The 27,612-nt window shown below is 40.0% G+C and overlaps 1 protein-coding gene across 5 annotated transcripts in view; it reads left to right on the top strand.

The window, feature by feature from the left end:
- The first annotated feature begins 331 nt into the window (after positions 1-331).
- Positions 332-27,612, top strand: part of nalcn (sodium leak channel, non-selective) — an 81,102-nt gene continuing 53,821 nt past the window's right edge. For 2 of the 5 annotated variants that reach the window (XM_077580518.1, XM_077580517.1), the window contains exons 1-12: positions 402-456; positions 8,599-8,707; positions 8,913-8,974; positions 9,651-9,791; positions 10,118-10,300; positions 14,401-14,484; positions 14,595-14,734; positions 14,828-14,956; positions 21,741-21,892; positions 22,001-22,143; positions 22,245-22,349; positions 23,034-23,120. In XM_077580518.1, the coding sequence (XP_077436644.1) occupies positions 8,933-8,974; positions 9,651-9,791; positions 10,118-10,300; positions 14,401-14,484; positions 14,595-14,734; positions 14,828-14,956; positions 21,741-21,892; positions 22,001-22,143; positions 22,245-22,349; positions 23,034-23,120 (1,206 nt within the window). In that variant the 5' untranslated portion in view covers positions 402-456; positions 8,599-8,707; positions 8,913-8,932. Of the gene's footprint in view, positions 457-8,598; positions 8,709-8,912; positions 8,975-9,650; positions 9,792-10,117; positions 10,301-14,400; positions 14,485-14,594; positions 14,735-14,827; positions 14,957-21,740; positions 21,893-22,000; positions 22,144-22,244; positions 22,350-23,033; positions 23,121-27,612 lie in introns of those variants that run through there. The other 3 variants (XR_013295995.1, XM_077580519.1, XM_077580520.1) reach the window with 3 other exon arrangements.

The following is a 27,612-nucleotide window of genomic DNA, read 5'->3' as shown; positions in this document are numbered from 1 at the left end:
TAGATATTAATTCTGAACTACTTTCGATGATGTAGCCTACATTGCAGTTTATATCAATGCAATGTGATTGTACTGGATTAACTAAAATGTAATGTCCCGCAATTTCGTAGATTATGAAAAACTAAAACTAAAACAAACAAACACATAAATTGTGACTGATCACATCGTCATAATCCTCCGGAAAAATACACTCACAAAATCCATACTTAACATAGACAATCATTATAAAATATTGCATTAAAAAGTCGGATTAAGAGTGTGGACTTTGAGGGTCAGGTCCTGTGTTACCATGGTGTTACCATGGAGACGGCGGCGCGCTGCTGATGAGATTGCAGGCTGCGCGCGCGCACATCTCCCACGCGAGCCCCACACGCACACACACAGACTCACCGGAGGAAAACAGCTGATGTCACGGACACGACGCGACACTGTCGATGAGGGCAAAAACCCGCTGTTGTAAGTCATTTATTGCGTGCCCAAATATGACGCGGAATTATTATTTTAACGTTAGACCAGCGCTGCTCTGTGTGTATTAAAAGCGCGAGAAATTCCCACCTGCTAGCTTGTTTGGCACCGGAAGTGGAGCTGTAGCATCCTCCGTAGTAGGCCGTCACCTTTTTTCCCCCTACGTGTATTTGCTAAAATACAACTTGACATGATTGTCAGGCGTTATGAAAGGTATGCTAACTACACTTAGTGGCCCCTTATTTGATATTCGTGTTGTGCTGGACTTGTTTTCAAGGCAATGTAGCGTTAGCTCTGATGCGTTTCCATAGTAACCTTGGCTGTCAGATGTCATTCATCTCTATATGGACACACATTTCCTGATTGGAATCATGATTGTGTGCAGCCTTGTGTCAATAACACAGCAGGAGAGCTTTGCGGATGTTGTGACAATGCATGCTTACTACCTGTGCTAAACGTATTCATTTCTGTTGAGTTGTTATGCAAAGTAAGGTCCTAGGCCCTGTGTATGTTTGCATATGTGTTGGAGTTTTTGTGGACACATGGTGGGGTTGATTTTGAATTCAGCCTGTTGTGTTACATTTTTATGTGTGCAAAGCGCTGCATGCATAAAGCTTGATTGAATTTGTAGTCGTGATATGAAGTTATAACTCATTTTTAAAATTGACATTAAATTCCAAACATTCGGGCATTTTTTATATTTCCCCAATGCAATGCAATGCAAATGCTTCATTATACGGTGAAAACAAATGGTGGATTGTATTGTTTTTGCCTGTGACTCTCATACAAACCAAGCAGATTATTGTAGTAGTCAAACATTTCATCACATTTTGAAATCAAAATAATCCTCACAAATTAAATGACATGGATCCAAAATCCAATGCTTTTCAATGAGCAGAGAGCATCATTTCACCAAGTAGGACCGCCATTTTGACTTGTGACCCTCGGAATTGTCAATTTAGATTTTGGGTTTGGTAAATCTAATAAAATTACATCATTCTGCTTTTTTTCTTGAATGACTAAAGAAAGCCAAAGTTGTACTGCAAGCGTATTATACAGTCCTCTCCAAAAGTATTGGAACGGCAAGGCCAATTCTGTTGCTTTTGTTGTATATTACTGAAAACATTTCAGGTTTCAGATCAAAAGATGAATATGAATATCAGACAAAAGTTCAGTATTCTAGCTTTTGTTTGATGGTATTTAGATTTAGATTTAGATGTGATAAACAACAGGACAGAGTACTTTTTGTCTGAAGATACCCACTTTTCAAGTGAACAAAATTACTGAAACAATAACATTTGGTGGAATAACTCATAAGTGCAATAACTGCATCAAACCTGTGACCCATTGACTTCACCAGACTGTTGCATTCTTCATATGAAATGCTTTTCCAGGCCTTTCAGCTGGTGTTTGTTTCTGGGGGTTTCTCCCTTCAGTCTCCTCTTCAGGAGGTAAAATGCATGCTTTGTTGGGTTAATGTCTTCTGATTGACTTGGTCAGTCTAAGTAAGACCTTCCACAGTCCTTTGTGGTTGGCAGTGTGTTTTTGGTCATTTTCTTCTTGCATGATGAAGCTTCAATTCGCCAGACAAAATGGCTTTAATGTAGACTTCACATTTCATTCTGCTGTGACCATTGTTATGAGTTAAATCATCAATAAAGATTAGTGAGCCAGTTCCAGAAGCAGCCATGCAAGCCCAAGCCAAGCCATGACAAATACCCCGACCGTGCTTTTCAGATTTTTATTATCGTGACTAGCTACTCAACATTAAAAAAACAATAACAGATACAGCTCGTCAAGATGCACAGGATAGGAAAATCCACTTAACTTGTTTTTGTGTAAATGCGGTGATATATACCCCCCCCCCCCCATTTTTTTTTCTTACTTCTGACCGCAAAAACAGGCACTTCACAGACACCTGTTGGCTCTCTGGACCTCCCCCTGGTAAACCTCTACCCTTTAACTCTTTGACTGCCAGACATTTTCAGAAACGGGATGTCGCCAGTGCCAGCCGATTTAAGCATTTTGACTGATCTTTCAAGGTCCACAGAAAATGTTGTGTTTAAACTATGGAAACACACATACTACCAAATGAAAGATTGAACTCTCATCTTTCATCAGAAAAAAAAGTTTGTTTCTACCTTATTCCGTTCTTCTGTAATCAACAATAGAAAATGGTTAGTTTCACCCAAATGCTCTGTTTTGAAACAAAAAGCGGAGAAAAAGAGCTTTTTGTGAAATGATGTTATTTCATGCACTCTAGTGAATTCTACACTTCTTTTTGTCCATGAATGATGCCACAAACACCTAAATAGTGCTTTACTTCTGTAATACACAACCATCAACAATGAAAAAGTGTTTTTGGATTGCAAAATACGTTTATTTCCATTCAACAGTGTAACAATTTGACAAAACAATTTCGCAAACTATTTACAAATGTGTGCAACTGTGGTACTATTTACAATTATGTGGATGTTTCAAATACAGTTTTTCTTTTTGTAACGCTCTCCTGCGTGCAAGGAGAGGGACCAGGATTTGCACAACAGATTACTTTCACTTTCGATTGTCTCTCTCGCGTGCAGACGTTACACTTTCTTGACGGCCTTTTTTTCCGGGGAATAGCAAGTAGCAGACTGTACCCACTCCTCCGATGAATATGCATTGGACTCGGGGCATTCTTCGTCGTCCGATTGAACGTCCGCCTGAGCGTCCGCCTGAGCGTGCTCCGCGTTTTCCGGTGTTAGCATCGCTAGCCCGTGAACCTTTATGACGTCGTCATAGCCGCCGCGTCAGCGCTTCCAACTTCGGCGTCAACCTCGGAGTCACCATCATCATCATCGATGATGATCATCGTCGTCATCAATGTGCTCTTTAGCGTTGGTCGATGCCTTTCGTCTTTGAAAAAAATTCCCAAGTGTGAGCTGCTTGCAACCGGCATTGTTCGCTTTAGCTCCGCCTCACGTCTTCTACTGCCGCGTCAACGCTTCCAACCTCAGAGTCACCATCATCATCATCGATGATGATCATCGTCGTCATCAATGTGCTCTTTAGCGTTGGTCGATGCTTTTCGTCTTTGAAAAAAAATGCTCGAGCGTGAGCTGCTTGCAAACCGGTCGCCATGTTCTCTTCTCTTCCCTTCCCCAGCCATTGTCCCCTCTAGCTCCGCCTCACGTCTTCTACTGACGCCTACCCAATCTTGTCAAAAGAGAGTCATCGCTGCCCTCTAGGGGCCAAAAATAGTCATTAGGCTCACTAGACCTGCTTGAAACTTTCACCACAGCTGGGTAAGGCTTTACTCCACCCGTTTCAAAAAAAAAAAAAATGGGTGGACGTCTTTTAACGTCTTTGGCGCTCCTCTGTAGGTTTTTGCAGAACGTCATTTAACGTATTTGGCAGTAAAAGAGTTAAAAATGAGGTGTTGCTAAAAAACACAAATGTAGCTATCTCTACGGCTGTTTTTCTGTATATTTCAATTCTATGGAAAATTTTCTTTCTATCTTTCATATTGAGCGAGCGCCTAATCGTTTACAGCATGGGGAGACTCATTCCTCCCCTGACGTTGTGTTCAGGTGAAAATGAAGGGGACAGATCGTGGCCCTCATAAATCTGATGGGGACGTTTCCTATTCCTAGTGGCCATCAGAGCTGCTTACCATAGCGCTACAGCTACACTTCACATGTGTTTTTCGTTTGCTCTTTTTTTTTTGGTCTTGTGGTCGGTGGCCCCGGCCGGACCATCGAAGCCCAATGGGGAAAATCCCCGGCTTCCCCGTAGGCCAGCCCACCCCTGGCCATATAAAAACGTAACCAAGAAAAATAATTTTCTTTTCAAGGCAATTGCAAAGTTATCAGATTGAGACTAAATCAAATGACTTAGAGCAATTTCAGTATCTCACAAAGACAACCCAAGTAAATATAACATGCAGCTTTTGAATGGTGATTCTATTTAAAGGTGGGGTCTTAAGTTTTGACCGTTTGTGTTTGTAAACAAACAATTTAAAACAGACTCCTCCCATGGCTCAACCACCACTCTTCTCATCAACATTGCGCCTGCCTTCAGCTACACGCCCCCCGCTCTGTGATTGGCTGGAGGGGTAAACATTTCTGCCCAGAAAGTCCTTCTTATGGCAAAACACAACATGGCAAAATACACACATTAACAGAAGCCCAGAGGTGTTGATTGAGAAGGATTTCATGTGTATGCATCCAGTGTTTATGAATGAGTGAAAACTTAAGACCCAACCATTAAATAAGCGTGGAAGTAGGCCAAACCCATAATGGTCCAGTGTGAAAAACTATTTGCCTCCTGAACCTAAAAACTGATCGTCAAATTAAGTATTTCTTATAACTAAACATGACTTTTGCATCGCTGTGAAGGAATTTTGGTGAACTCTTATTCACAGAATTGCAATTCAGTCATATCGAAAAGTTTTCTAGTATGAACTTCTCATTTACGCAAGAGCTCTTGCACTTGCAACTGATGGCCGGATGCTTACCCAGATCACTGGATTTTCTGGTAGACACTGTTTCATTAATCACAGCAAGCGGTCCAGGTCCTGATTAGTCGTTCCAGACCATTACATTGCCACTGCCATGACTGTTGGCTTTATGTTCTTTTTATCAAACGATGTGTTACTTTTATGTGGGATGTAATGGGTCACAGCCTTCCAGAATGTTTTTGTCTTGTCAATGTACAGAACATTTCTCCCAAAAACTTGGAGATCATTATATATTTTTAGAGTCTTTGTGTTCTTTTTCTCCCCACCCTGGAATTGTTCCATGGATGCCATTTTTGCCTACTTTTTTTTTCTTATGGTAGCGTAATGAACATTGAGATTCACTAAAAATAACCCATTAGTATCCTCTAATGGGCTCTTTTGTGACCTCTTAGATGAGTTGTCTCTTGGAGTAATCCTCGTTTGGGCAACCATTCCCGGGAAGCGTTGTTCCCACTTCCCAGTTCTCTCCATTTGTGGATAATGACTCTCACTGTGTTTGTCTGGAGTCAGAATGCCTTGCAAATGAATTTCTAACAATTTCCAGACTGAAATTTACCCATCACTTTGTATAGTATTTGTTGTTGACTGTCTACTGTTGTAAACTATCTTTTCATGATTCAACAAAGCTTACAGTAATCAGGCCTTAGTGTAGTCTTTGAAATCAAACTCAGCTTTTCAAAAATCATAATTAATCACAGTTAATTAATTTAACCAAGGAACACAATTACCTTTTCAGAAAGGTAGTTTTTTCCCCCGTGTCATTAAATAAAATCGTTTTATCTATATGACACTAAGCATACCATTTTGTCTTGTGCAGCCCTGCGGTAAATTTGAGGCACATTCCTATCAAATTTTGGGAACGTACACAATAAACTGAGCTTTTATGTCAACTTTGGTTTGATAGACAGTTCATGATTTGTTTACTTGTACTCCTATAAGTATTTTCTAGTGTTTTTTGTTATAAAGTGTTACAAAAGTCGAGAAATGAATCCCCCACACACGTCCAGACTTACAATTAATAGCATGCTGCCTGTGTGGAACATGTCTCCCTCACCCAAATGGAAAGTTAATTGCAGTTCTCGCCACTAGTCCTCCCACATAATAGCAGCCAGGCCCTATGATTGTCTTGTCATTCTTTCTCACATCTCTATATGTTAAGTGCAATAATCACATGCTGTAATTTTTTTCTTAATGTGAGTGCAGTTTAAAAGGGAAGACAAACAAGGGTCAGCTTTCACTTTACTGTCATTATGCTGGGATTTGTTTTTGCATTTTTTTTGGTGACATTTGGTTGGTAAAGTTGATAAATTGTCAGTGCACTGAACAACCAAAGCAGATGCTACTGCTGTGTCACAATAAGTTTCCTATTCCTATATGGTTTTTATCACACTTTTTCCTCTTCACAACCCCTGGTAATCTTCTGTAGTTAAGTCACATAAGCATATAAGAAAAAACAACACACACTTATACAGTTAATCCTTAAGATGCTTTTTTCAACATAAGCAAAATTAGCTTTCGTCATCACCAATATTCTCTAAGATTTGTGCGACTTTTGAAGGATAATTTTCTCAAATTGTGGTATTTTCCCAAATTGTGCAGCTTTAGATTGAAACCTTTAAAAAAAAAGAGGCAAATATATAGAATAAAGGCTCCAAAGTAATGAAAAATAGGGTGCACCTTCCAGCTTCAGAACTGTGGCTGAGCTGATAATCAAATATATTTGTGCATACAATATATGCTAGTATCTAGTGAGATGTTGCAGGCTGAAAAACATGTGCTGCAGTGATTAAAAAACAGTTAAAGGTGGGGTATTTAGTTTTGTCCGTTTGTGTTTGTAAACACAACCGTTTGTGCTTGTAAACAACCAATTCAAAACTGACTTCTTCCATGGCTCAACCCCCACTCTTCTCGTCAACATTGCGCTTGCCTTCAGCGACACGCCCCCACTCTGTGATTGGCTGGAGGGGTAAACATAGACTTTCCGCCCACAAACGTCCCTCTCATGGCAAAACACAACAAAATGGCAAAATACAGGCTGGGTTGATGGTGGATGATGATGAAATCACCACCACACATTAACAGAAGCTCAGAGGTGTTGATTGAGAAAGATTACATGTGTATACATCTAGTGTTTAAGAAGTGTTTATTTCTGAGTGAAAACTAAAGACCTCACCTTTAAGTTTTCCTTAAGTGGGGACCAACACACAACACTGAGCAAGGTTTAACGTATTGGACGACCCCACCGTGGTAGCTTTCTAACTCACAAGCTAATAACACTGCTAGCGCACATAATAAACAGTTAACTTTCCCTCACAGGTAAATGCACCACAAAGCGAGGTTGTCGAGTATTAGAGGAACCCACGACTCAGGAAAGTAGCATTTTTTGGGATTGTAGGCATAGCTTGATGGCTAACTGCACACTGTAGTGCTAGAAGTGGGTGGAGCTTTTTTCCATCAAGTAACTCGTAGTTGCGATGGGTAGCTACTGATAACATGACAGCACTCACTAAGTAGTGGGGGAGGGCCGACTGATACCAAAGGCACAATCATGTCCCTGGGATCTGTTTTAGCCATGCTAAAAACATCTGGACAACTGAGAGGTTATAAATAATTGCTCAATTGCAACCATTCAGTACTAAATTGTTTCTTGTCTTTGCACTTGATTTCAGCACTTATCGTCAAATTTGTTTAATGCTTTTTGAATCAAATCACAAAAATGTCTTTAACTGAGGCATGGGAGGCCTGCAATTCTTAAATATTGTCCTTTGTGACCTCCTGAACGAGTCGCCACAGTGCTCTTGTTGGTGTAACTTTTGTAGGCCAGCTGCTTACCACTATTCTATGTTTTTTCCATTTCTGGATAATGTCTCTCATTGTGGTTCGGTGAGTTTTAAAGCTCTAAGAATGGCCTTGTAACCCTTTCCAGGCTGATGGATGTCAATAACTTCATTTCTTATCTGTTCATTAATTTCTTTGGATCAGCCTTTTGAGATCTTTTGTCTGCCTTCATTTTATCAGAAAGGTTCTGTTTGTGATGTCTTTGTTGAGCAGGTCTGGAGATAGTCAGGCTTGGGTATGGTCAGTGAAAACTAACTCAGCTTTCCAAAAAATGTGATTAGCCACAAATTCAGCATTTAGCACAGGGGGCAAGTACTCTTTCCACACAAAACTCAATATCGTTGAATAGTCCCCCCCCTACCCCCCCGCCCCCTTCATAATATAATCACTACATTTTATATAACTGCATTTGTTTACTTGGGTTTCTTTTTCGAATGTGCATGTGTTTTACCTTAAATAGTAAATTGAGGAAACTGCAAAAAAAGTAAGAATATTTTTCATGGCACTGTATGTATTCCTGGAATTAGTTAATGTTGCCACGTTTTAATTTCTTTGTTCAAATAAATATATAAATGTAATTGATATTTAGTAACCTGCGTTGCTAATGTTACAATGAGCATATTAATGAATTAGTTTCCTTTGACTTTTCACAAAACTCCAAAGTACACCGGTTTTGAGGCATCAGTGATGGAATTTCATTGCACTGTATGTTTAATGTCAATGGATCAAACTGTTTTCTGTATTGTACTCCCACTTCTATTTTCTATCATTGTGTCCACTACTGCCGGTTGGCACAGCAAATCCAGGCCCTGAGGACACTCTTGCTTTTTTCATCCCTGCTCTTTCTGGTTGGTCCCTCCACCTCTCCGTGCCCTGGGGATGAACGCACCAATGAGGAGCCTCACAGTGAGTCCCTCCAATTTGCCTTCTCGTCCGCCCCATCTTCCTCCTCCACAATCGGTCACCCATTCACAGAGCGTCTCGCATATATGCCTTGATGTCAGATGTGGTGGGCATTCCTGTCTTTCTGAGCGTAATGTAGATGTGGGTATAGTGTAAATGTACGCCATATAAACCATGATGTTGACTAACTGTTGTGTGTTATTTGCAGGGTATGCCTGATCGCATGTTATGTGCAGTGCTGGAGCAATTTCAGCTTTACTTTTCCCTTTGGTATGTGCGCTTTGTCTCCATTCAGAGTGTCATTTCTTCTTCTTCTGTTCATATGCTCACTGAGCCTGTACACACCTTTTCCACTTTATGCAGCGGATTTAAAAAGTCAACACAACTTTTTCTATCCGCTGTACACACACACACGCTCAAGTAACCAAGACTCACACTTGCTTATACTGCATGATGATGATCATGCGTGATCTCGTCGCCTGGTAAGTTGCTGGACATGTTCCAGTGTGAATACACTTGTCCTGCTGTTGTCCCACGTGTGCTTTGTCATGTAACATGATAGCGTCATGCATCATGTGTTGAACACATTTAGAAATACAACTCTGTTCTGACAGTTCAAGTCCGGGTAATTTTTCTTTACATAAAACAATATCATAATTACCACAATATCTTAAAATGTCTGTGTACTTAAATGTAACATTAAGCTAGCACTTGTATCAATATTGATTACATGAAAACTAAAACAAATACTATCAATGTAGTCATGGATGTTTAGTTAGTGCAGATAATCTGCCTCTGAGCAACACTAAATATGATTGAATAATTAACAATTTAAGGTTAACCTGAATCCACATAATACTGCTTGGACTTGAACACAGATACAGAATGTTGCGGTCTCCCTGGTGTAGCTTTGATCACTATGTGGTCTACCTTCTCTATCTGTCAGATCCACTCTCTGTATAGCACGGCAAGCCCCAGCATGCTTAAGAGGAAACAAAGCTCTAGGGTCGAGACCCAGCCCATGACCGACTTTGGGCCTGATGAGACCCTAGCAGACAGTGCGGACATCTTCTGGATCAACAAACCAGTGAGTGAACTTTTATCAACTTGTCCGCAGTGAAACACAATCTTTTCCATGACCCTGGCTGACTTCCATGTTGTAACAAAAAAAAGGCCCCTTAGGAAATATTCATAAACTGTACAGTACAATAGGCATTGTTTAAATAAAAATGCTTAACTGTCGTAAGGGTATAAAGATGAATTATTTGCTTTATCACAAAACTAAATACTGGTACAACTAAAACACAATAAAAATGACAGTATTTTGGTGACTTTGCTGGATCAATTTCCTTTTTAAATGCAAAACTCAGCAAGCATAAGAAACTATGCAAATTGTCTCTCAACTTCCTGTAGTGGGTGCACACCCTGCTGAGAGCCTGCGCCATCATCAGCGTCATCTCGGTGTGCATGAACACCCCCAAGACATTTGAGCACTACCCGCCCCTGCAGTATGTGACATTCACGCTGGACACGCTGCTCATGTTTCTCTACACGGCCGAGATGATCGCCAAGATGCACATCAGGGGAATTATCAAGGTAGTGACCAGCGCTATGACTTCTATTCAACGCTGATGAACAGATGACTTTTCTTTAATCCTTAGTAGTCTTCATCAAAATTAATAATAAGTTATAATTATTATTATCACATACATTATTTTTAAACATTATTTTAAGTTAGAATTAAATAGGAGCTGAGACAGGCACCAACTAAAGGCCACTACACACTGTGTGATGCTTCCAAAGCGGACGGTCCCAGCCATTGTGTTGAGAGGCTCTCCATTCTGTATCAGTTTTTCTAATCCGTAAAAAGAGAGTGTCAAGGAAGACGCAGGTTCCTACAGAACAAAGACCATAATAAAGAAGGAAGTGTGGATAATTATATTTAAAGGCAGGCGGGGCTTGCTCACATTCACTTGAATGAACCCGGCGAGGTGTGCACCGCTCACGAACATTTTGACCACAAATTTGCTATTTCATCCACAGGCACATAGGGAATTGTAAATATCAAGGCTCGAAATAACTTGTTCAAGAATGAGGTGCAATTTTGTTAATGAGATTTCAATTAAGGAACAATTCACTCATTTTGATTAGCCCAGGGACCTGAAGTAAAGGTTTTTAGTCGCGAACTGCAATGCGAATACGCTTATGTTGAGCCTTGAATATGTATGTTTGTAAAACATAATATACAGTATTTGTACTGTACATACTGTATTTTTATGATTTTGCGGCGGGTAGCTGCATCTCGCTTACTTAAAACCTGGAAATAGATTTTTTCGCCTGTGTGAAAACTTATGTGCATTTTGATTAGCTCTAATTTGCAACATCACCACATCGTGCAATTGCAATACCAATTTAGAATCACTCCAAAACCAGTTGCCAAGAGTAGACCCCACCATATCTTCAAATCTTGTGGCAGAACCCTGCACACTTCGAAACTGTGCAGTGGATTTCCACCGCATTGCTACGTATGTGGCGGTCCTAACACACGATCCTTAGTGTGTTCTAGCGGAAAATGAATGTTTGAATATAAGTATTCAGTGAACCAGTAAAGTTTACTGTTCTAAGGGAGCCAGAAAAGATTCAACCGAAGCATCTAGGAAGGGACAGCTGGTAGCTGTATAAAGTGTGGACAGCTAACTTGGCATGTAAAGCTTAACAAACAAAGAGGCAAATGAGGACACGTTTTGACTCACCAATGGTTGAAAACCGCATTGGAGCCTTTTAAAATCCTTCTTTCATTCTAGAAAAAATATATATGATTGCTCTATAATACTTGACTGTGGCCCCAATGACTCTTTCAAATGTAAATTATAAAACCTATACTGGAATATGTGTGACTGGATGAACAAATAAGTCAATTTCATGCTTTTGTTTGTTATGATGTTCATCTGACACTCTGCTGCTATTTTGCAGTCTTTCTTCCTCATACTCTCCTTCTGCATCCAATGTCCCCTTGACATTTCACTTTGTTTATACCTCGGGGCTTTTGTCATTTTCCTCGGCTTATCATGTCGAAAACCGTTTGCTTCCCCACATGGGTGGAATGCTGAAAATCAGAAGATTTACACATACGTGATTAAGATTTGGTAGGATTTTGGTAAAGAGAAAACCTATTGAGTATATTAACTAAAGACTGCTTATTTTTGGTGATTAGATTAATCTTTTTCTTATCTACATGCTGTAGCTATTACTGTATGGGCATTTGAATAAATGTCCTTGATTGCGTTAAATGACCAATTAATCACTTAATTATATATCTTGTTAAAATAACAAATATTATACCATACATAATAGTTTTTTTGTTTAATAATGTAAAAATGTTTTTGTTAAACATGAGCCCATTCAGTAAAGCAAATGAGAACAGTTAAGTAATGTGGTACGAATGGTTTATATTTTTCATTAGTCCCATCAGGCTCTAGGGTTCCTGAAATTAAAATTTTTGGGATATAGTTCAACATCCAATGGATATCATTGTATTATTTTTCTTTAAGCCAACTTACTATATGCATGGCAGAACATGATTTTTTTTCCAGTGGAAAGGGCAGATGGCATTATACTGAAATATAAACACTCAAGCTTTTCATAAGCTCTGCCGTGTAAAAGATGCAGTATATTCAATAGTTTGGTGCTATTACTTTTTGGGGTGGTATCAAAAGTTTTTACTCTTCAATGACAAGGAGACACACTGTAGTGTTGGCTGGAGAATCTATCCTCCAGCCAAGACTGCAGTATGGTCGCTATGTTCAAGTTTTAACAAGTTCCCCACATATTGTCACTATGTGTTTAAATTTAAACGGAAAGTTCAGGTGCCTGACATTGCCTCCTTATCTCAAATGCGGAAGTGCTGTGGGCATTGAGTTCATTAGCTCAGAGTGATTCAGCAGTGCCTGTACAAGCCACAGGCAAATTAAGATTTTGCCACTATTGTTTCAAGACACTGTTCTCCTAATTAACCCAGTATTGAAGTCATCAATTACTTATTTGTACCAAGTGAATGTGATAAAGTGGTTCACCCGCATGTCCTCCTTGTAGGCTACATGGGTTCAGTACCCACTTAGTGATGATGTGAGCACAGAACACGTCGAGCGGGACAGGAAGACCAACACAGTTTACAATAAAACATTTCAGTTACTTTTCAGAATGAAATACTCTCCAGATCCTATTTCGCAAACATCGTAAAAATGTCATGCTTAACGCTTAATTCACTGCAGCGAACATGGACGAGGAGAGATTTATAATGGAGGTGGCATATATATGACAAGGCACATCCTTTTTATTTGGACACCTAAAAATTTATGCTGCAAGGAACGTCATAGTAGAAGCTGTGGGAGTGAACGGTGAGTTCAATCAAAGGAAGTCCACCTCTCTGCTTCTCTGTTGATCACAGACTAGTTTGTGTGTTTGTCGTGGTTTTTAATGCCACATTATCGCGCGCGATCATGCAAGACACGGCGGGAAGTTGTCGGCAACAGAGCTGCCGGCAGAGGTGCCAAATCCAGATCCAGAAAGTAAAAATTCTGCCACAGTTTGGCTTTAGCCTCAGATGCTAATTAGCTAGCTCCGTAGCTAGCTCCAATGGTGCTCGTTTACCTGCTAGGGAGCTAGCTAGCTCTAAGCTAAGGGCTAAAGCCAAACTGTGGCAGGGTTTTTACTTTCTGGAGCTAGATTTACCACCTCTGGCTGCCGCACCGCAGCTGTGCACAGCCAGTGAGTTTTGTCCCTAAAATTGACGTGTCCGGAGCACACAGTCAAGACGCAGCGTAGCGGAGATGCACACGCATGCGATGTAATCCCGGGTAAGAGGACATCTGTCTATGAAGTTAGGCCGGCTGCAGAGACTGATGAAGATGAGCTCGCATGTTCCCGACATTTGATTTACTTGGAAAAAATCTAGCAAAGTTTTTCCACATCAGAAATTCTACTTAAACTTCTTGTAAATTTTACTTATTTTCTGAGTGCATCAACCTTTACTAGGCTTTTTCAAGTAAATATCATTTCCCATTTCTAGAGTGTAGGTGTTTCCCCCCGGATGAGCAGGAGAGCTGGTAGGATGGTCTTCCGCATGCGCATTTTTCAAAAACTGACAAACGGACATTTGGCTTCTACTTTAGAAGAAGATCCTTGAATACACATTTAAGTGTGCCCTGTGATTGACTGGTGATAAGTAAATGTGTAGTTTGTCATTTACTCTAAATCAGCTGGGATAGTATCAAAGCTCCCCGTGACGCTTAACAGCATAAGTGGTATAGAAAATGAATGGATGGAATCTTTACCAATTCTTTTGTTTGTTTTCATCGGGGAATGTGGTGGCCATTTTAGCTAAAGTTGTGTAATGTGGTATTTAGCCCTGTTCTAACAGTACTGTTTTTTAATTACTTTTTGTCACTATTGCACGTCTGTGTGTTTGTTGATGATGATGTGTTGATGCTGTATAGGCTGGGTGTTAATTCCTGACATGCTCCTGGCTGCTCTTTATAATAGAGCTTGTACCATGTGTGTGTGTGTGTGTGTGCGTGTGTGTGCGAGATACAAAGGAAAGCCGTGGGCTGCTTCTCATCATTAAAAGTGTTACTTTGTACATTCCTGTTTTAACTGTTGATTTGTTCCGTTGCCATTTCCTCCTCCTCTCTGCACAGGGGGATAACTCCTATGTGAAAGATCGCTGGTGCATGTTTGATGGATTCATGGTGTTTTTCATCTGGGTGTCCCTGGTGTTGCAGGTATATTGCGACATTTACTATTTTTACTGCACTTGTATTTTGTACCGCCTCAAATTTGCTTCGACAGCTTTACTTAAGGCATGCTACTATCCGACTCTCTTTGTTTTGAGGTGTTTGAGATAGCGGAACTTGTGGATCAGATGTCTCCATGGGGTATGCTGAGAATCCCCAGAGCGCTCATTATGATTCGGGCCTTCAGGATCTACTTCCGCTTTGAGCTTCCTCGCTCCCGCATCACTAACATTCTTAAGTACAATTGAGCATTTTATTCTTACCAAAATTGATTGTGCATAAAGAACTAGGCCACTAAAATATGTTTATGAATTATTGTTGTTGTTGGCAGGCGCTCTGGGGAGCAGATCTGGAGTGTATCAATCTTCCTGCTGTTTTTTCTCTTGCTTTATGGAATTCTGGGTGTGCAGATGTTTGGAACATTCAACCATCACTGTGTTACCAATGACACACAGAAAGGGTAATTAACACATAACCTCCATCAGTAGATTTATTCCTAACGTTTCTTTAACATTTGTACAAGTCTAACCAGTCAACCAGCATTTAGCATTAAAGCTGTTCTATGTATTTTTCCCCAAAATATCTTTACAGTAGCCTTTTTATTTGAACATTTATGACTCAAAAATCTTCTAATTAGGAGATTAACATTTTAGCTGGTCACAATGGGTACTCCTGCAAGCCTCTGGCCAATAGCTGTCAGACTGGAGTCGGGTTCGAATTTCCCACCCTATGTCTGCAGATGTGACGTCATACGCATTCTTGTGGTGTTCCATTCAGGCTAAATGTCGCCCGGTGATGATAGCCTATTGTAACTATTGTTAGCTAGCCTATTGTTAGCTATCCTATTGTAGCATGCTAGCGGAATGGGAACAGTACTATGGCAAGAGCATTCAAGGCCGTATAAAACCTTTCTTACCCCTATAAATAGAGCTACAGTAATTGGTTATGCCGATTCCAGTCTCTGCACTGTCTTCAGTAATGCATTTTGTGCTTGTAGGACTGCACGCTAAGAAGGGAGTGAGCAGTTACATTTTTCGGTCACACGTGATAGTCGCGATTCCAAATTCAATTTCCTACATAGAGCAGCTTTAATACTTGTAGTTTGCAGTCAACAACTCAGTTGTCTTTGTTGTTTTTACCTACCGTACAATAAAAAAAAAACACATTCTCTTTGGTAGTTGTGATGATAGACATCATCTTCTAGGCATGGAACAACAGCCCCAATATCCATTGAGCCTCATTATTCTGCACTACTGTTTAATTCAAATTAAAGCACAGTTAATTACAGCATGATTAAAATGACATTGGTCATAATGAGGATGTATGTACAACTCCACAGAGATGTGGAATCAGGTAGGCGTAACGCTCCTCTACATATACGCTATTGTATTTACCATTAGCAGTAAGTGCTAAAATTAATTGTATGCCCTACACACTTTGAATGAAGCTCATTCATCCCCACCATCTCCTCATCTATCTTCCTGTTTGTGTGGATGCACCCTGGGGACACGTTGACCATTACATGCAAGAGAGAAACTTCAGGCCTCACTCAGATTTATACCTTGGATAGCAATACGCCGATCTAAAAGCAGCGTTTTTGATGTGATCCCCCTGCCCCCTTCTTGCCTAAATCCAATGTGCGCTTTAGAATATGTCAGAGAGAACAGATGTGTCTTATCTGTTAACTGCTACATGTCCTTGACCCAATGTCAAAAGCTCAGCAGCTTTGCACACACATAGTACATAATGGAAATTGGGAATAATATGCCAGGGGAGACGGATATGAGATGAAAAAGGTGTCGGATTTGTTCACAAAAGGAAGATCTTGTGGATGTCAGGATTTCACCTGCTATTTCACTTCATGCCATTAATTGCACACAAAGGTATTATTATAGGCTTATTTAAAACATAAAAAACCGCAATGTCAGCCCATTTTGGTCAACCTCCATCTAAACAATTTTATTCCACACAGGAAATAAAGGAAATTGAGTTAATCTGTTCCAGAGTCACTGTCGATATCATAAAACCTTTATTAGCTCTACAGTCATCCAGAAGGAAGTTGTACTTAAGGACACAAGTGCAAAATATTACATTTTATTACTGACACAAGAAAAAAGTAAAACACTCACTCTCAAATTGCTCTGAACTTAGTACATATGTACCTCATCCATTTTTATTACGTGCTAAATTAACACAGGTATAAAAAGAAATGAACACTGAATTTATTGTCACGTAAGTTAAAAAAATAAGTTGTGTGAAATAACCATTATTACCTCGATAAAAAGAAGTTTACACTGCAAATAGCTGTCATGCCAGTGCAATTAGTTAACACTGTAATTCAACTCATACAAATACAAAGCATAAAAAGTTAAACTGTATAACACAAAATACATAAAACAATGCATATACCGGTAGTCCCATTCCTGAGCCGTCACCTTCTCGTGGTAGAGGGGTTTGTGTGTCCCAATAATCCTAAGAGCAAAGTTGTGTGGAGCTTTATACCTTGCCAGGAGAACCTCAAGAAAACCTAGGTGAGGGACCAGACAAAGTACGGCTCATAGACCTACTATAATGAATGAAATATTTGTCCCTCAATTTCCCTCGTCACTGGTGCCAGGTGTGGATGTGTTGCTCATTGGCAAACGCCTGGTTCGCACTGCCAGAACAAGCAATGTGGGTCCCCCTTCTCATGGGCTCACCACCTATGGGAGGGGCCTAGAAGGTTGGCCGTGCGGAGAGCTGGATAGTGGTCGAAGACGGGGACCTTGGCATTTCCATCCTTGGCTACAGAAGCTGGCTCTAGGGATGTGAAATGTCACTTCTCTGGAAGGAGACTAAGCTGGTGTGCAAAGCTGAGAGATCCGGCTAGATGTAGTCGGGCTCTCCTTGATGCACAGCTTGGGTTCCAGTACCAGTCCTCTCGAGAGGTGTTGGTCACACGTCCACACGTCCACACGTAGTTGCCCATGGAGGGAGATGCCGAGCATGTGTGGGTATACTTATGGGCCCCGGCTCGGTGCCTGTACATTGGACGTGTGGAGGGAAAGATCCTGACTGTTGTTTGCACCTATGCACTAAATAGCATTTCAGAGTACCTACTCTTCTTATAGATCATAGGTGTCAAACTCCGGTCCTCGAGGGCCGTAGTCCTGCAGGTTTTGGAGGTTTCCCTCTTCCAACACAAGCTGATTCCAATCAGCAGGATCGTTATTAGGCTTATGCAGAGCTTGCTAATGAGCTGATCATATATCAGCTGTGTTGGAGAACGGAAACATCTAAAACCTGAGGGACTGCGGCCCTCCAGGACCGGAGTTTGACACCCATGCTATAGATAGAGTCTTTGGAGAGGATGCCGGAGAGCAGTCCCTTTGGGGACTTCCTCGTGAACAGTGAGACCTGGAAGGGCGTGCTTGAGAGGAACGGCTCCTCTGTCAAAATCCGAGCAGTGTTCTAGGACTTCTGTGCTTGTCATATATTCTCCGATTCAGGAGGAACAGTGTGGTTTTTCGTCCTGGTTGTGGAACAGCAGATCAGATCTCCACCCTCCCCTTGGTCCTCAAGAGTCTATATATGCTTTGTGGACTTGGAGAAGCCGTTCGACCGTGTTCCCCAAGGGAATCATGAGTGGTGCTCCTGGGTACTGGACACCCTAGTACAGGATGTTCAAAACATAAAAAAAAAATCCTTGGAATAAGAAAAAACTAAATATTTGGCGAATGTCTGGCGAACGTTGTAACCTTGAACAAACTCTAATGAGAAATCGACATTTGTTACCTTCACAAACGTTTACTCCTTTGTGCAGTGGTGGGCAAACTCCATCCTTAAGGGCCCGCGTCCTGTAGGTTTTTGAGGTTTCCCTGCTGCAACGCAGCTGATTCCAATCAACAGGATCGTTACCAAGCTTATGCAGAGCTTGCTGATGAGCTGATCGTATATCAGCTGTGTTGGAAAAGGAAAACATCCAAAACCTGCAGGACTCCGGCCCTCGAGGACCGAGTGTGCCCACCCCTGCCTTAGTGGGATGTGTGCTTTAGCGATAAGGTGAGAAGCTCGGTCGTCCAAGAGGGGCTCAGTTGAGCCGCTGCTCTTCCGCATTGAGAGGAGCTAGATGAGGTGACTTGGACATTTTGTTACGATGCCACCTGGAGGCCTCCCTGATAAGGTGTCTCACAGGCACGTCTCACAGGGAGGTGAGCCCGGGGAAGCCCCAGGACACGCTGGAGAGACTATGTCTCCTGGCTGGCATGGGAATGCCTCAGGAACCCTCAGGAGCTATACAAAATTGCAAGGGAAAGAGAAGTCTGGGCTTTCCTGATCAAGCTGCTGCGCTCGCAACCTGACCTAGGATAAGTGCAAGAGAATGAATGATTTGACTGTTAGGAACTGACCAGTAGCAGTTAGCCTATAGCTACTAGCAATCTTCTTACAAATTTTACAATTGTTAAAATTATGTTCTTGATTACACATTTGATTATGCACATTTTCAACAACTCTTTTATGGTTTCATCAATTAAGATGAATGATTCCTCTTCATAGAACTGTGCACTTTTTCCTCATCTGACTGACTGAATTATTATTATTATTATTGACATAATCATATTTTATACCTCCTTTGGAGACTCATCTACAAGTATTATGTATTTTTCAATCAACGAAGGTAACTTATTTGATAAGACACATTGCTATTATTCCACAATGTTTATTTAGCTTTATCTCATTTTGTTGGATGCCCTTTGTGATGGTGCAAAATGTGAATCCATCTTACATTCCCCAGGCCTTTAGATAGATGTCTGGGCAGCCAATTTGAAGCAATTCATTTTCATTAGAGCCTCTCTTAGAATAACACCTGGGGCCCAATTTCATGCCCAGTGCAAGTTTAGCGCAAAGCGCGGTCCAACTGTGCTCATGGGTGGAGTTTTCTTGCCTTTGGCAATTTTATAGACATGTGCAGTTAGAAATGGGCGTTGTTGGAGTTGACACAGCCGACTTGTTTCCTGGCCAATGGAAGCAACACCTCCCATTCGCTTTAAATTCAGCGCAGCAGAGAGCATGCAAGGTCTATATGGCAGAAGCAGAACTGACTAGCTGATGTCAATGCAAGAGATGCTCACAAATTACGTTTATAAGAAACCGTAAGAAGAACTACACTTGCTGATGATGTAAATTGCCTTGAAGTAGGCTCTTGGCTGTCTTCCACCCCCGATTGTGCATCGTGGTACGGCCTGGGGGAGAATTTAGAAAAAATATATAGATGATAACAATAATGTGTTGTAAATATGATGACATCTATCACACACGTCCGCGGAGCTCACAATCTGTCTATCTGCATCTCGATCAAGTCCACCAAAGTTGCGGTACACCAACCTGCACCACAACTCAGACCAGCTTTTAGCTAGTCTAAAGATTAGTCTACTTTCAGTCACCAAATTGTCAGGTTTGACGGGTATGTAAAGGAAAATACTCTGGGCCCACTGGAACACCCAGCTTGGCGCGGTGCGGTCTGCCATATCCCCAAACACAGTCAACTAGACTTACCTGGCACAAAAATCAAGATACGTCAGGTTTTTTTACACCAAACGTATGTGCGCTGTCTACAAAAATAGAGCCCCTGTATTTCACTTTTTTTTTTTTTTTTTTTTTTAAATGCTTGTCAACCCTCATTTTGTTCAGATTTCAAAGCAGTGTTTCTTTTGAGAAATTCACATTTGAGTTACCCGTGAGCTGGAGCCTGTGGTCGTGAGGGACACCCTGGACTAGTCGATAGTCAATAATCACGGAGTTCATACAGTATAGACCCCCAAACATTCACACTCATATTTGCACCTATGGACGAGAGTCTCCAAGTACTTCTCAGAGTACCTGGAGAAAACCCATGGAAGCACAAAGAGAACATAATAACACACAGGAGCCAAGATTCAAATCCTCAGCCTCAGAACTGTGGCTTTATCAATTTGTTGATAATAAAAATTAATAACTAGGGGTGGGAATCTGACATGAATCCGATTTGATATGTCTCTCGATACACAGGTTGCGATTCGATTGAAAAAACATATCTTTCAGAGCAGAACGGTTCGATACGGTTCGAAGTTTGGCAGCGATACAATTTTCGATTTGATACGATTCATTCAATATTAAAAAACAATATTATAGTTGACATTTGTTGCTTGTAGACAATCATAAAACACCCAAAATTCTAACCATTGGTCATTATTAATAACCAATAGTCTTGGAAAATAGGGTCAAGCAGACATTCAGTAATAAAACAAAAAAAATAGCTTGTTATCGCATCAATTATTATTGAAAAATTACTGTAAATCCAGAGGTTGTGTTTCAGTCAAACTATGTTCACAATAAACTGTATTACATTTGTGGTGCATTATGCTTCTTGTCAAATAATATACAATGTGTGCTGTTGTGCTTTTGCAGCGATCCTCTTCATTTTTAAGTTTTCGTGGACTTCTAAAAATAGCATCTAAGTAGGGATCTGACCCGCAGAGCCTTGAGTTTAACATGCGCTTTAAAATAATAAGACGTTTTCAATGAGGATACCATGATAACAGCTGCGTAGTGATGCGTTTACATTTTTATTTTCAAGAGTGTAAATGTTAACATTAAACACTGTAAAGCTTAAAGGTGCTCAATGTAGGCAGTTGAATTTCAAATTATTACTGCCACGTGTAGCCGAAAAATTTAACTGCACAATCCCTTCTTCACGTAGACACTGCGCGCTGATGTCACAGCGGCAGACAGAGGGCGTGAAATTGAACTCTAATCCAGTCTCAGTAGTATTGGCCACAGGCTTGCAGGAGTACCCATTGTGAACATCTGATGTGTTAAAATGCCAATTAGAAGATGTTTGAGTCATACAGTAAATGGTCAAATAAAAAGGTTATTTAAAGATTTTTACGCAAACCGTCAATAAAGCACAACAGCAGCGAAGTAAAATTTTTGGGCTCATTCCGAATTCTATGACCTTAGTGAGTTGCGACATGTTAATTTTTAGGTGCCACTTTACTGAAGTTCTTGACATTCAAAATATGGGATTTCAGCAATTCTGAAAATATACCTTCATTTATCGTCAAAGGGAATAGTGGTGTTGACGGCAAATTTTAACATCGCCACCTAGTAGGAAAACTATTGTATGTACTAGTCAATGTGTTTTTTTTCCACTTGGCATGAGAACATAGTCATCGGGTCATCGTCTCAAACCATATGCCTAGGTTTTTTGTTTTTCATTTGTTTAGCAATGTGACATGGAATAGCTTGGCCATCCCAGACACCCACTGCTCCCCCGATGGTGAGGGCTACCAGTGTCCGCTGGGTTTCAAGTGTATGGACCTGGAAGAACTGGGCCTCAGCAGGCAGGAACTTGGCTACAGTGGCTTCAATGAGCTGGGTAAAGTCATGTTTTATGTTATTTCTCTGAAAAAAAGCAGCAAAAACATAAAAGAAGGACCAAGGAACTGTTCTCATAACCACAATAATTGTCTTTTTTTGTTTTTAGGAACAAGCATCTTTACTGTATATGAGGCTGCCTCTCAGGAGGGTTGGGTGTTCCTCATGTATCGAGCAATTGACAGTTTCCCTCGCTGGCGCTCCTACTTCTATTTTATCACTCTAATTTTCTTTCTGGCGTGGCTTGTGAAGGTCAGAGCTTTTGGTTCCTCTTTCTTTTCTCTATAGCCTGGAATGGAACCTTCATTTGCTTTCAATTGTACCAACAAATGGTTACATTTGTCCTTAAACAGAATGTGTTCATCGCTGTCATCATCGAAACTTTTGCTGAAATCAGAGTTCAATTTCAGCAGATGTGGGGGTCGAGGAGTAGCACCACATCTACGGCGACGACGCAGGTATAGTGATATTTTGGAAGAAATTTTGCTTTTGTCATCTTAACAACAGACTGTAGCCTCCAAGTGTATCCACTGGCTTCCTGATACAGTGGCAATCAACACCAATAGTGATGTAATTCATGCAACATACGTACATACATTCCTCTCAGGAAATACAACTCGGCTAATTGTAATTAAATAATTTGGTAGATGCAGTTCATTTAGGGGCATTCAAGACTTTACTGTACTGCTGAGGTTAGTTGTTAATGTCATTGCTAATCAAAACAGCAGTACTTACCGAGGCATATAAACAGTCTCTTAAATAAATTAAAATGTAACGGTCGGGGACATGTACCGTCAGTGTTATGTTTCAGAGAGCTACCCGACTCAATATTTGGCCAACCTTCCTCTGTTAATGCCGTTTCTGATTTAGATTTTATTATGCAGTATATACTATCCTGACAAATTCATTCAAATAACAAGAAACTCAATGCATCATTGCTTTTTTAACCGAACTGTACCAAATTGAATCGTAATTCTACTGAATGGAATCAAATTGTTCCATTTACAAAATTGGACTGTCCTTGAATCATATCACACCTTAGGCTATACATTTATAGATTGTTTGAAAGTTGTCCTTGGCTTTCATTCTTTTAATTTTAGTTATTGGTTTATTATTTGGGTGGTGGTGTCCTTGTGCTTCAGATGTTCCATGAAGATGCTGCTGGGGGATGGCAGCTTGTTGCCGTGGATGTCAATAAACCACATGGCCGAGCACCTGCCTGCCTCCAGGTGAACCCGCTAACACAATTTATTACCTACTGATGCTGCTGCTAGTAGAATAATGTTTATGCTTCCTTTAAATGCACACAAGCAAATTTAAGATGGGGTTCATGTTGTTCATTTAATGACAATGGCCAATAAGGAAGTGGAAAACAATTATATATAGGAGGATATGTATATATATATATATATATATATATATATATATATATATATATATATGTGTGTGTATATATACAGTATATTTATTTTTAATAATAGCTAGGTTAGAGAAAAGCAGTATATACAGGAAGTCACCACTACCCAGTATTACTTAGCTTCACTCACACCTATATTGAAATGTATTGTTGATGACTATTGGCGTGTCGTGATTTCATTATCGTCTTTAATATAGCACAATTCTGTCCTACCGTGAGTTCATCTGGAATTCTCACCCTTAACTCATTTGCTCCCAAAACGTATAAATACGTTCTATTTTAAATGTTTTAAGTGTCCCAAAGATGAATTTATACGTTTTTTAATGTTTTTTCATGCTAGAGCATATAGAAGGAATCCTCTCATTTGCAGAGAACGGTTGAAGAAATGTTAGTTATTACAAAAATGGCCAGCAGGTGGTAGCAGAGCAAAAGAGATCAACCAGGGCTATGTTGAAAAAAAGCTAATTTATTTACAGTTTTAAACAAATGAAATTTAGCTATATTCTAATGCTAATTGCGGCAAAACGGAAAAAGATGGAATAATAACTTTTTTTCCCTGATGAAAGAAGAGACTGTAATCTTTCTTTTGGCATGTTCCATGTTTTTATAGCAATAGAACACAATATTCTGTGGGCCTTGCAAAAGCAGTAAAAATCCAGTAAAACAGCCGGGAGCGAAAGGGTTTGCTTCAGTGAAAATGGCTAGGGGTAAATGAGTTAACATACATATTTTGTTTGTCCCATAAAATTTTATACTTAGCAGCTGTCTGCTTTTTACTGATCAAATTTGCACGTTTGCAAGAGTCATTTTAGGTTTGTATGTTGATGGAATTGAGATTCAGTCAATATCAACCAAGCAGAGTACTGAAGTTTGAACGACATGTTGATGTGCCCTAAGGATGTTGCTAGAACATCAATGATTTTTAAATGACATCTGCACAAGGCAGCACACTGTTGTTAGCCTTGTGGTCAGTGTGATCCAAACGGCGTTGCTTTTGAGATAAGCTGAACACAGCGTGCAGCTGGACATCTGTTGATAGCGGCGTAGGGCAAAAGGCTGACTTCATGCTGCGAGAGACTGCCGATAGAGTGTATGGCTATGAGAGAGATGGTGAGCATCAACACACAAATGGGTAAGGAAATTAAAAATAGAGGAATGTGGAGGGGGGACTACAGCATGTGGAAAATGCAGTGTGGTGTCCCCTCCAGAGCACCATCATCACTTGGAGGGAGGATTTAGATAGGGATAACCAGAGGGATAAACACAGCTGACTTCCCTCTGAGCCTTCTGCTCCATTAAATGGATCACCCGGAGCAACGCGCTCTCAAGAGAATTTGGTGGGATATCCTGCAAAAAGTGAAGCTGTATATTCAAATGGTCGGGTTTTCAGCATCACTGCGCTTGTGTATCTGCTTGTAGATTCCCCTGCAGCAACGCACTTGAGAACAATGGCGAGTCAAACCACAAAACAATCCACAAATATGGTAGACATCCTGTGCTGTTGAGCACCTGAGGTTGAACTGCTCTATGACAATGATTTGTTAAAAATTTTCAGCAAAGAAAACAATGTCAATTGAATTCATCTCTTCCAGGGTTAACCTCTTTAGGGAATGTTAAAATAAATGTTTTTTTTTTCTGAACTGTCACACAATTTAAAAAAGAAGTGTTTAGTTTTAATAGTAAAAAAAAACAAAATAAAACCTAATTTTAACACTATTATATCATTATAAAAAATTACACTCAATTTTGGTTATTGTTGCCTTAGCCATATTTCTGAGTAGCCAGGCCAAAGTGTACGCTCATTTTGAATGTTGTGCAAATTCTACATCCTTTTCTATGGTCATCACCAGATTTTCCATACCATCTACAAAATATTCCTAAATTCTTAAAACAGGCTCCCCAGACTGTTGCCGGTCCATACTGAAAAAGATTATTGCTGATGGCTGCTTCTGATCTACAACCCAGGCCTAAAATACGAGGGCCATGTGAGAACATGTGTTCAATTTAAGTGCTTTACTTTGGAGGATAAAATAGACATTAGACATGAACCCACCTCAAGAAATGAATCTGACATCCGCAGTTGTAATTTTTTGATAAATGATGGATTTCTACTATTCCCTCAAACCTTGGCCCAACACACCATCTATCGCTTAGCTTTGTCATCCGTAACTGCATTGAAGTGTGCTGAGCAGAAGGGGGGGAGGGGGCGGGGGGGTTGGCGGTCTCAATGTACACATGAAGGCCTCTGATGCACTTGTAGACATTGCTTATCCCATTTGGTAATGTGTGCGCATGCGTGCATGTCTCGATGGGAGGGCAGCAGCAGTTGGAGATAACACACAATTGATTGACCACCTGCTCTTTTTGGAGACAGCAGGAAGTTCTCTTTTGAGGGGTTACAAAGCCAAATAGCCATTGCTAACACAGAGTCTCAATGTGTTTATCTTCCAATCTCAGTTATTTGTCAAGAACTTGAAAATTTATATAAATGTGTGCTGAAATAAACCCAATTTTTTTTTCTTAAAAAAAAAAGTTTAAGTAAAGAATAGACATTGAAATCCATTGCCAAAGGTATACTGTTCCCATTATAAAACCTTTCACAATTTTCTTTCAGGATCAGATATTTAGAAACCTTTATTAACGTTATTGGCAAGTAACATTTCAGCATTCACAACTGTCATCTAATTGTACAATTAAAGCCTATTACTGGACTAAATGATTGAAGCTTTAGATTATCTAAAATCTCAATTATGGTCATGTTTTGGATGACACCACATGTGATGTGATTATTCACAGTAACATATAAAGTATACAGTATATCATCCCACTATTTTCCTGAAGACTTTCCTTGGTTTAACTCGCCCTGGTAGCCTAACCGATAAACCGATTCTACTAATTAGCCCCTGGTGCTCCAGCATGTCATAATTACAATGGTGCATTGGTGGGCTTGCATGAGCAGATATAAATGTATACATTTATGTAATTGCAAACCTTGCCAAATATGAAATAATATTGTTTAAAAACAAAAAGATTTAGCTTGAAATGAATACTCAATGTATTACCCTATCAATAATTATCATCATGGTGATGGACCATACATTGGCTTTGTTCTTCACTTGAAACACCAGAGGTTTTGACTTTTGTTATACATAAATGCTGCAAGGATCATTGTTGGTTTGTTAGCAGTTACTACTTACTTAACTTGTAGATTACAATGTATGCCATATGGCCATGTACTAAAGAAGTACTCATGACTTCGGATTGCATGATCGAGAAAATGTAAATATCGATGATGAAAAAGGAAATGAATCCGTGTTATCAAGAGGGGCAATGAGGAGAAAAAAAATAGCTGGGTGAATTTTTCTTTAAATTGGGACATAAAACACACCGGAAATGAACAAAATGTGACATAGTCGGAGTGTTCGTGAATATGAATGAGACTTTATTTGATCCAGACTGTAATCAGCCGCAGCATACAGTATATACGCTCAAGTATGAAGGGCCAGACAAAAAAAGAAGGCAGAGGTGGCAAAACACAGCGGATATTATTAAGACCCCAAGGTTGTAGTTGTTGTTTGCCACTGCTTAGATGCTGTAGATTGCCAACCCAGAAATGCTTTTACATGAACCACAGCCCTAAATGTCATTTTGATTTCATAACATGTTGTTCACAACCTTCTGCCAAAATACAGTACGAAGCAATTCAAGAGCTGGATTAAATATGCATTTTCTTTACCAAGCTTTTAATTGACTCTGTGAGAGAGTTATAATTTAACACAGTTGAATAGAATACATAAGTAGATGGTGGCAAGACAAAATAATCATATCAGTGTCAAATTTAAATGTGCATATTTAAAACATTGTGCAATGAGACTGGACAGTATGTAGAGAGAATACATTTCAGGTCCTGTACAACCAACATCTCTCTAACACTACACTTTTTGTGTTGTATCAAGATTGAACTGCACTTCCTCAAACTAAAAGTCTCATAATCACTGGCTTTGTTTTTTGACATGAGAGGGTCATGATTTTGAAACAAGAGTACGTTTAGAGATGTTTTGCCATCCCTCAATTGCAACTGTACACATAACATTTTTTGATCAGAAATTTCTCCCATGGTTGTTAACAAAGATGTATTCAAATATTTATCTGTAATAAATATACTGTTAAATGAATACCTCACTTACAGAGACAATCATAACAGAGCCGTATTATCTTTGGAAGGGCAGCCTTTTTCACACAGCTCTTATGTTGGATCCTATTACATTGTGGAGGTGTATCTATCTAATAGTGTCTGATTGGGG

The sequence above is a fragment of the Vanacampus margaritifer genome, chromosome 11 (genome assembly GCF_051991255.1).
Source record: "Vanacampus margaritifer isolate UIUO_Vmar chromosome 11, RoL_Vmar_1.0, whole genome shotgun sequence".
NCBI lineage: Eukaryota > Metazoa > Chordata > Actinopteri > Syngnathiformes > Syngnathidae > Vanacampus > Vanacampus margaritifer.
The sequence above is the reverse complement of the archived record's forward strand: the minus strand, read 5'-3'. Positions and strand labels throughout refer to the sequence as shown.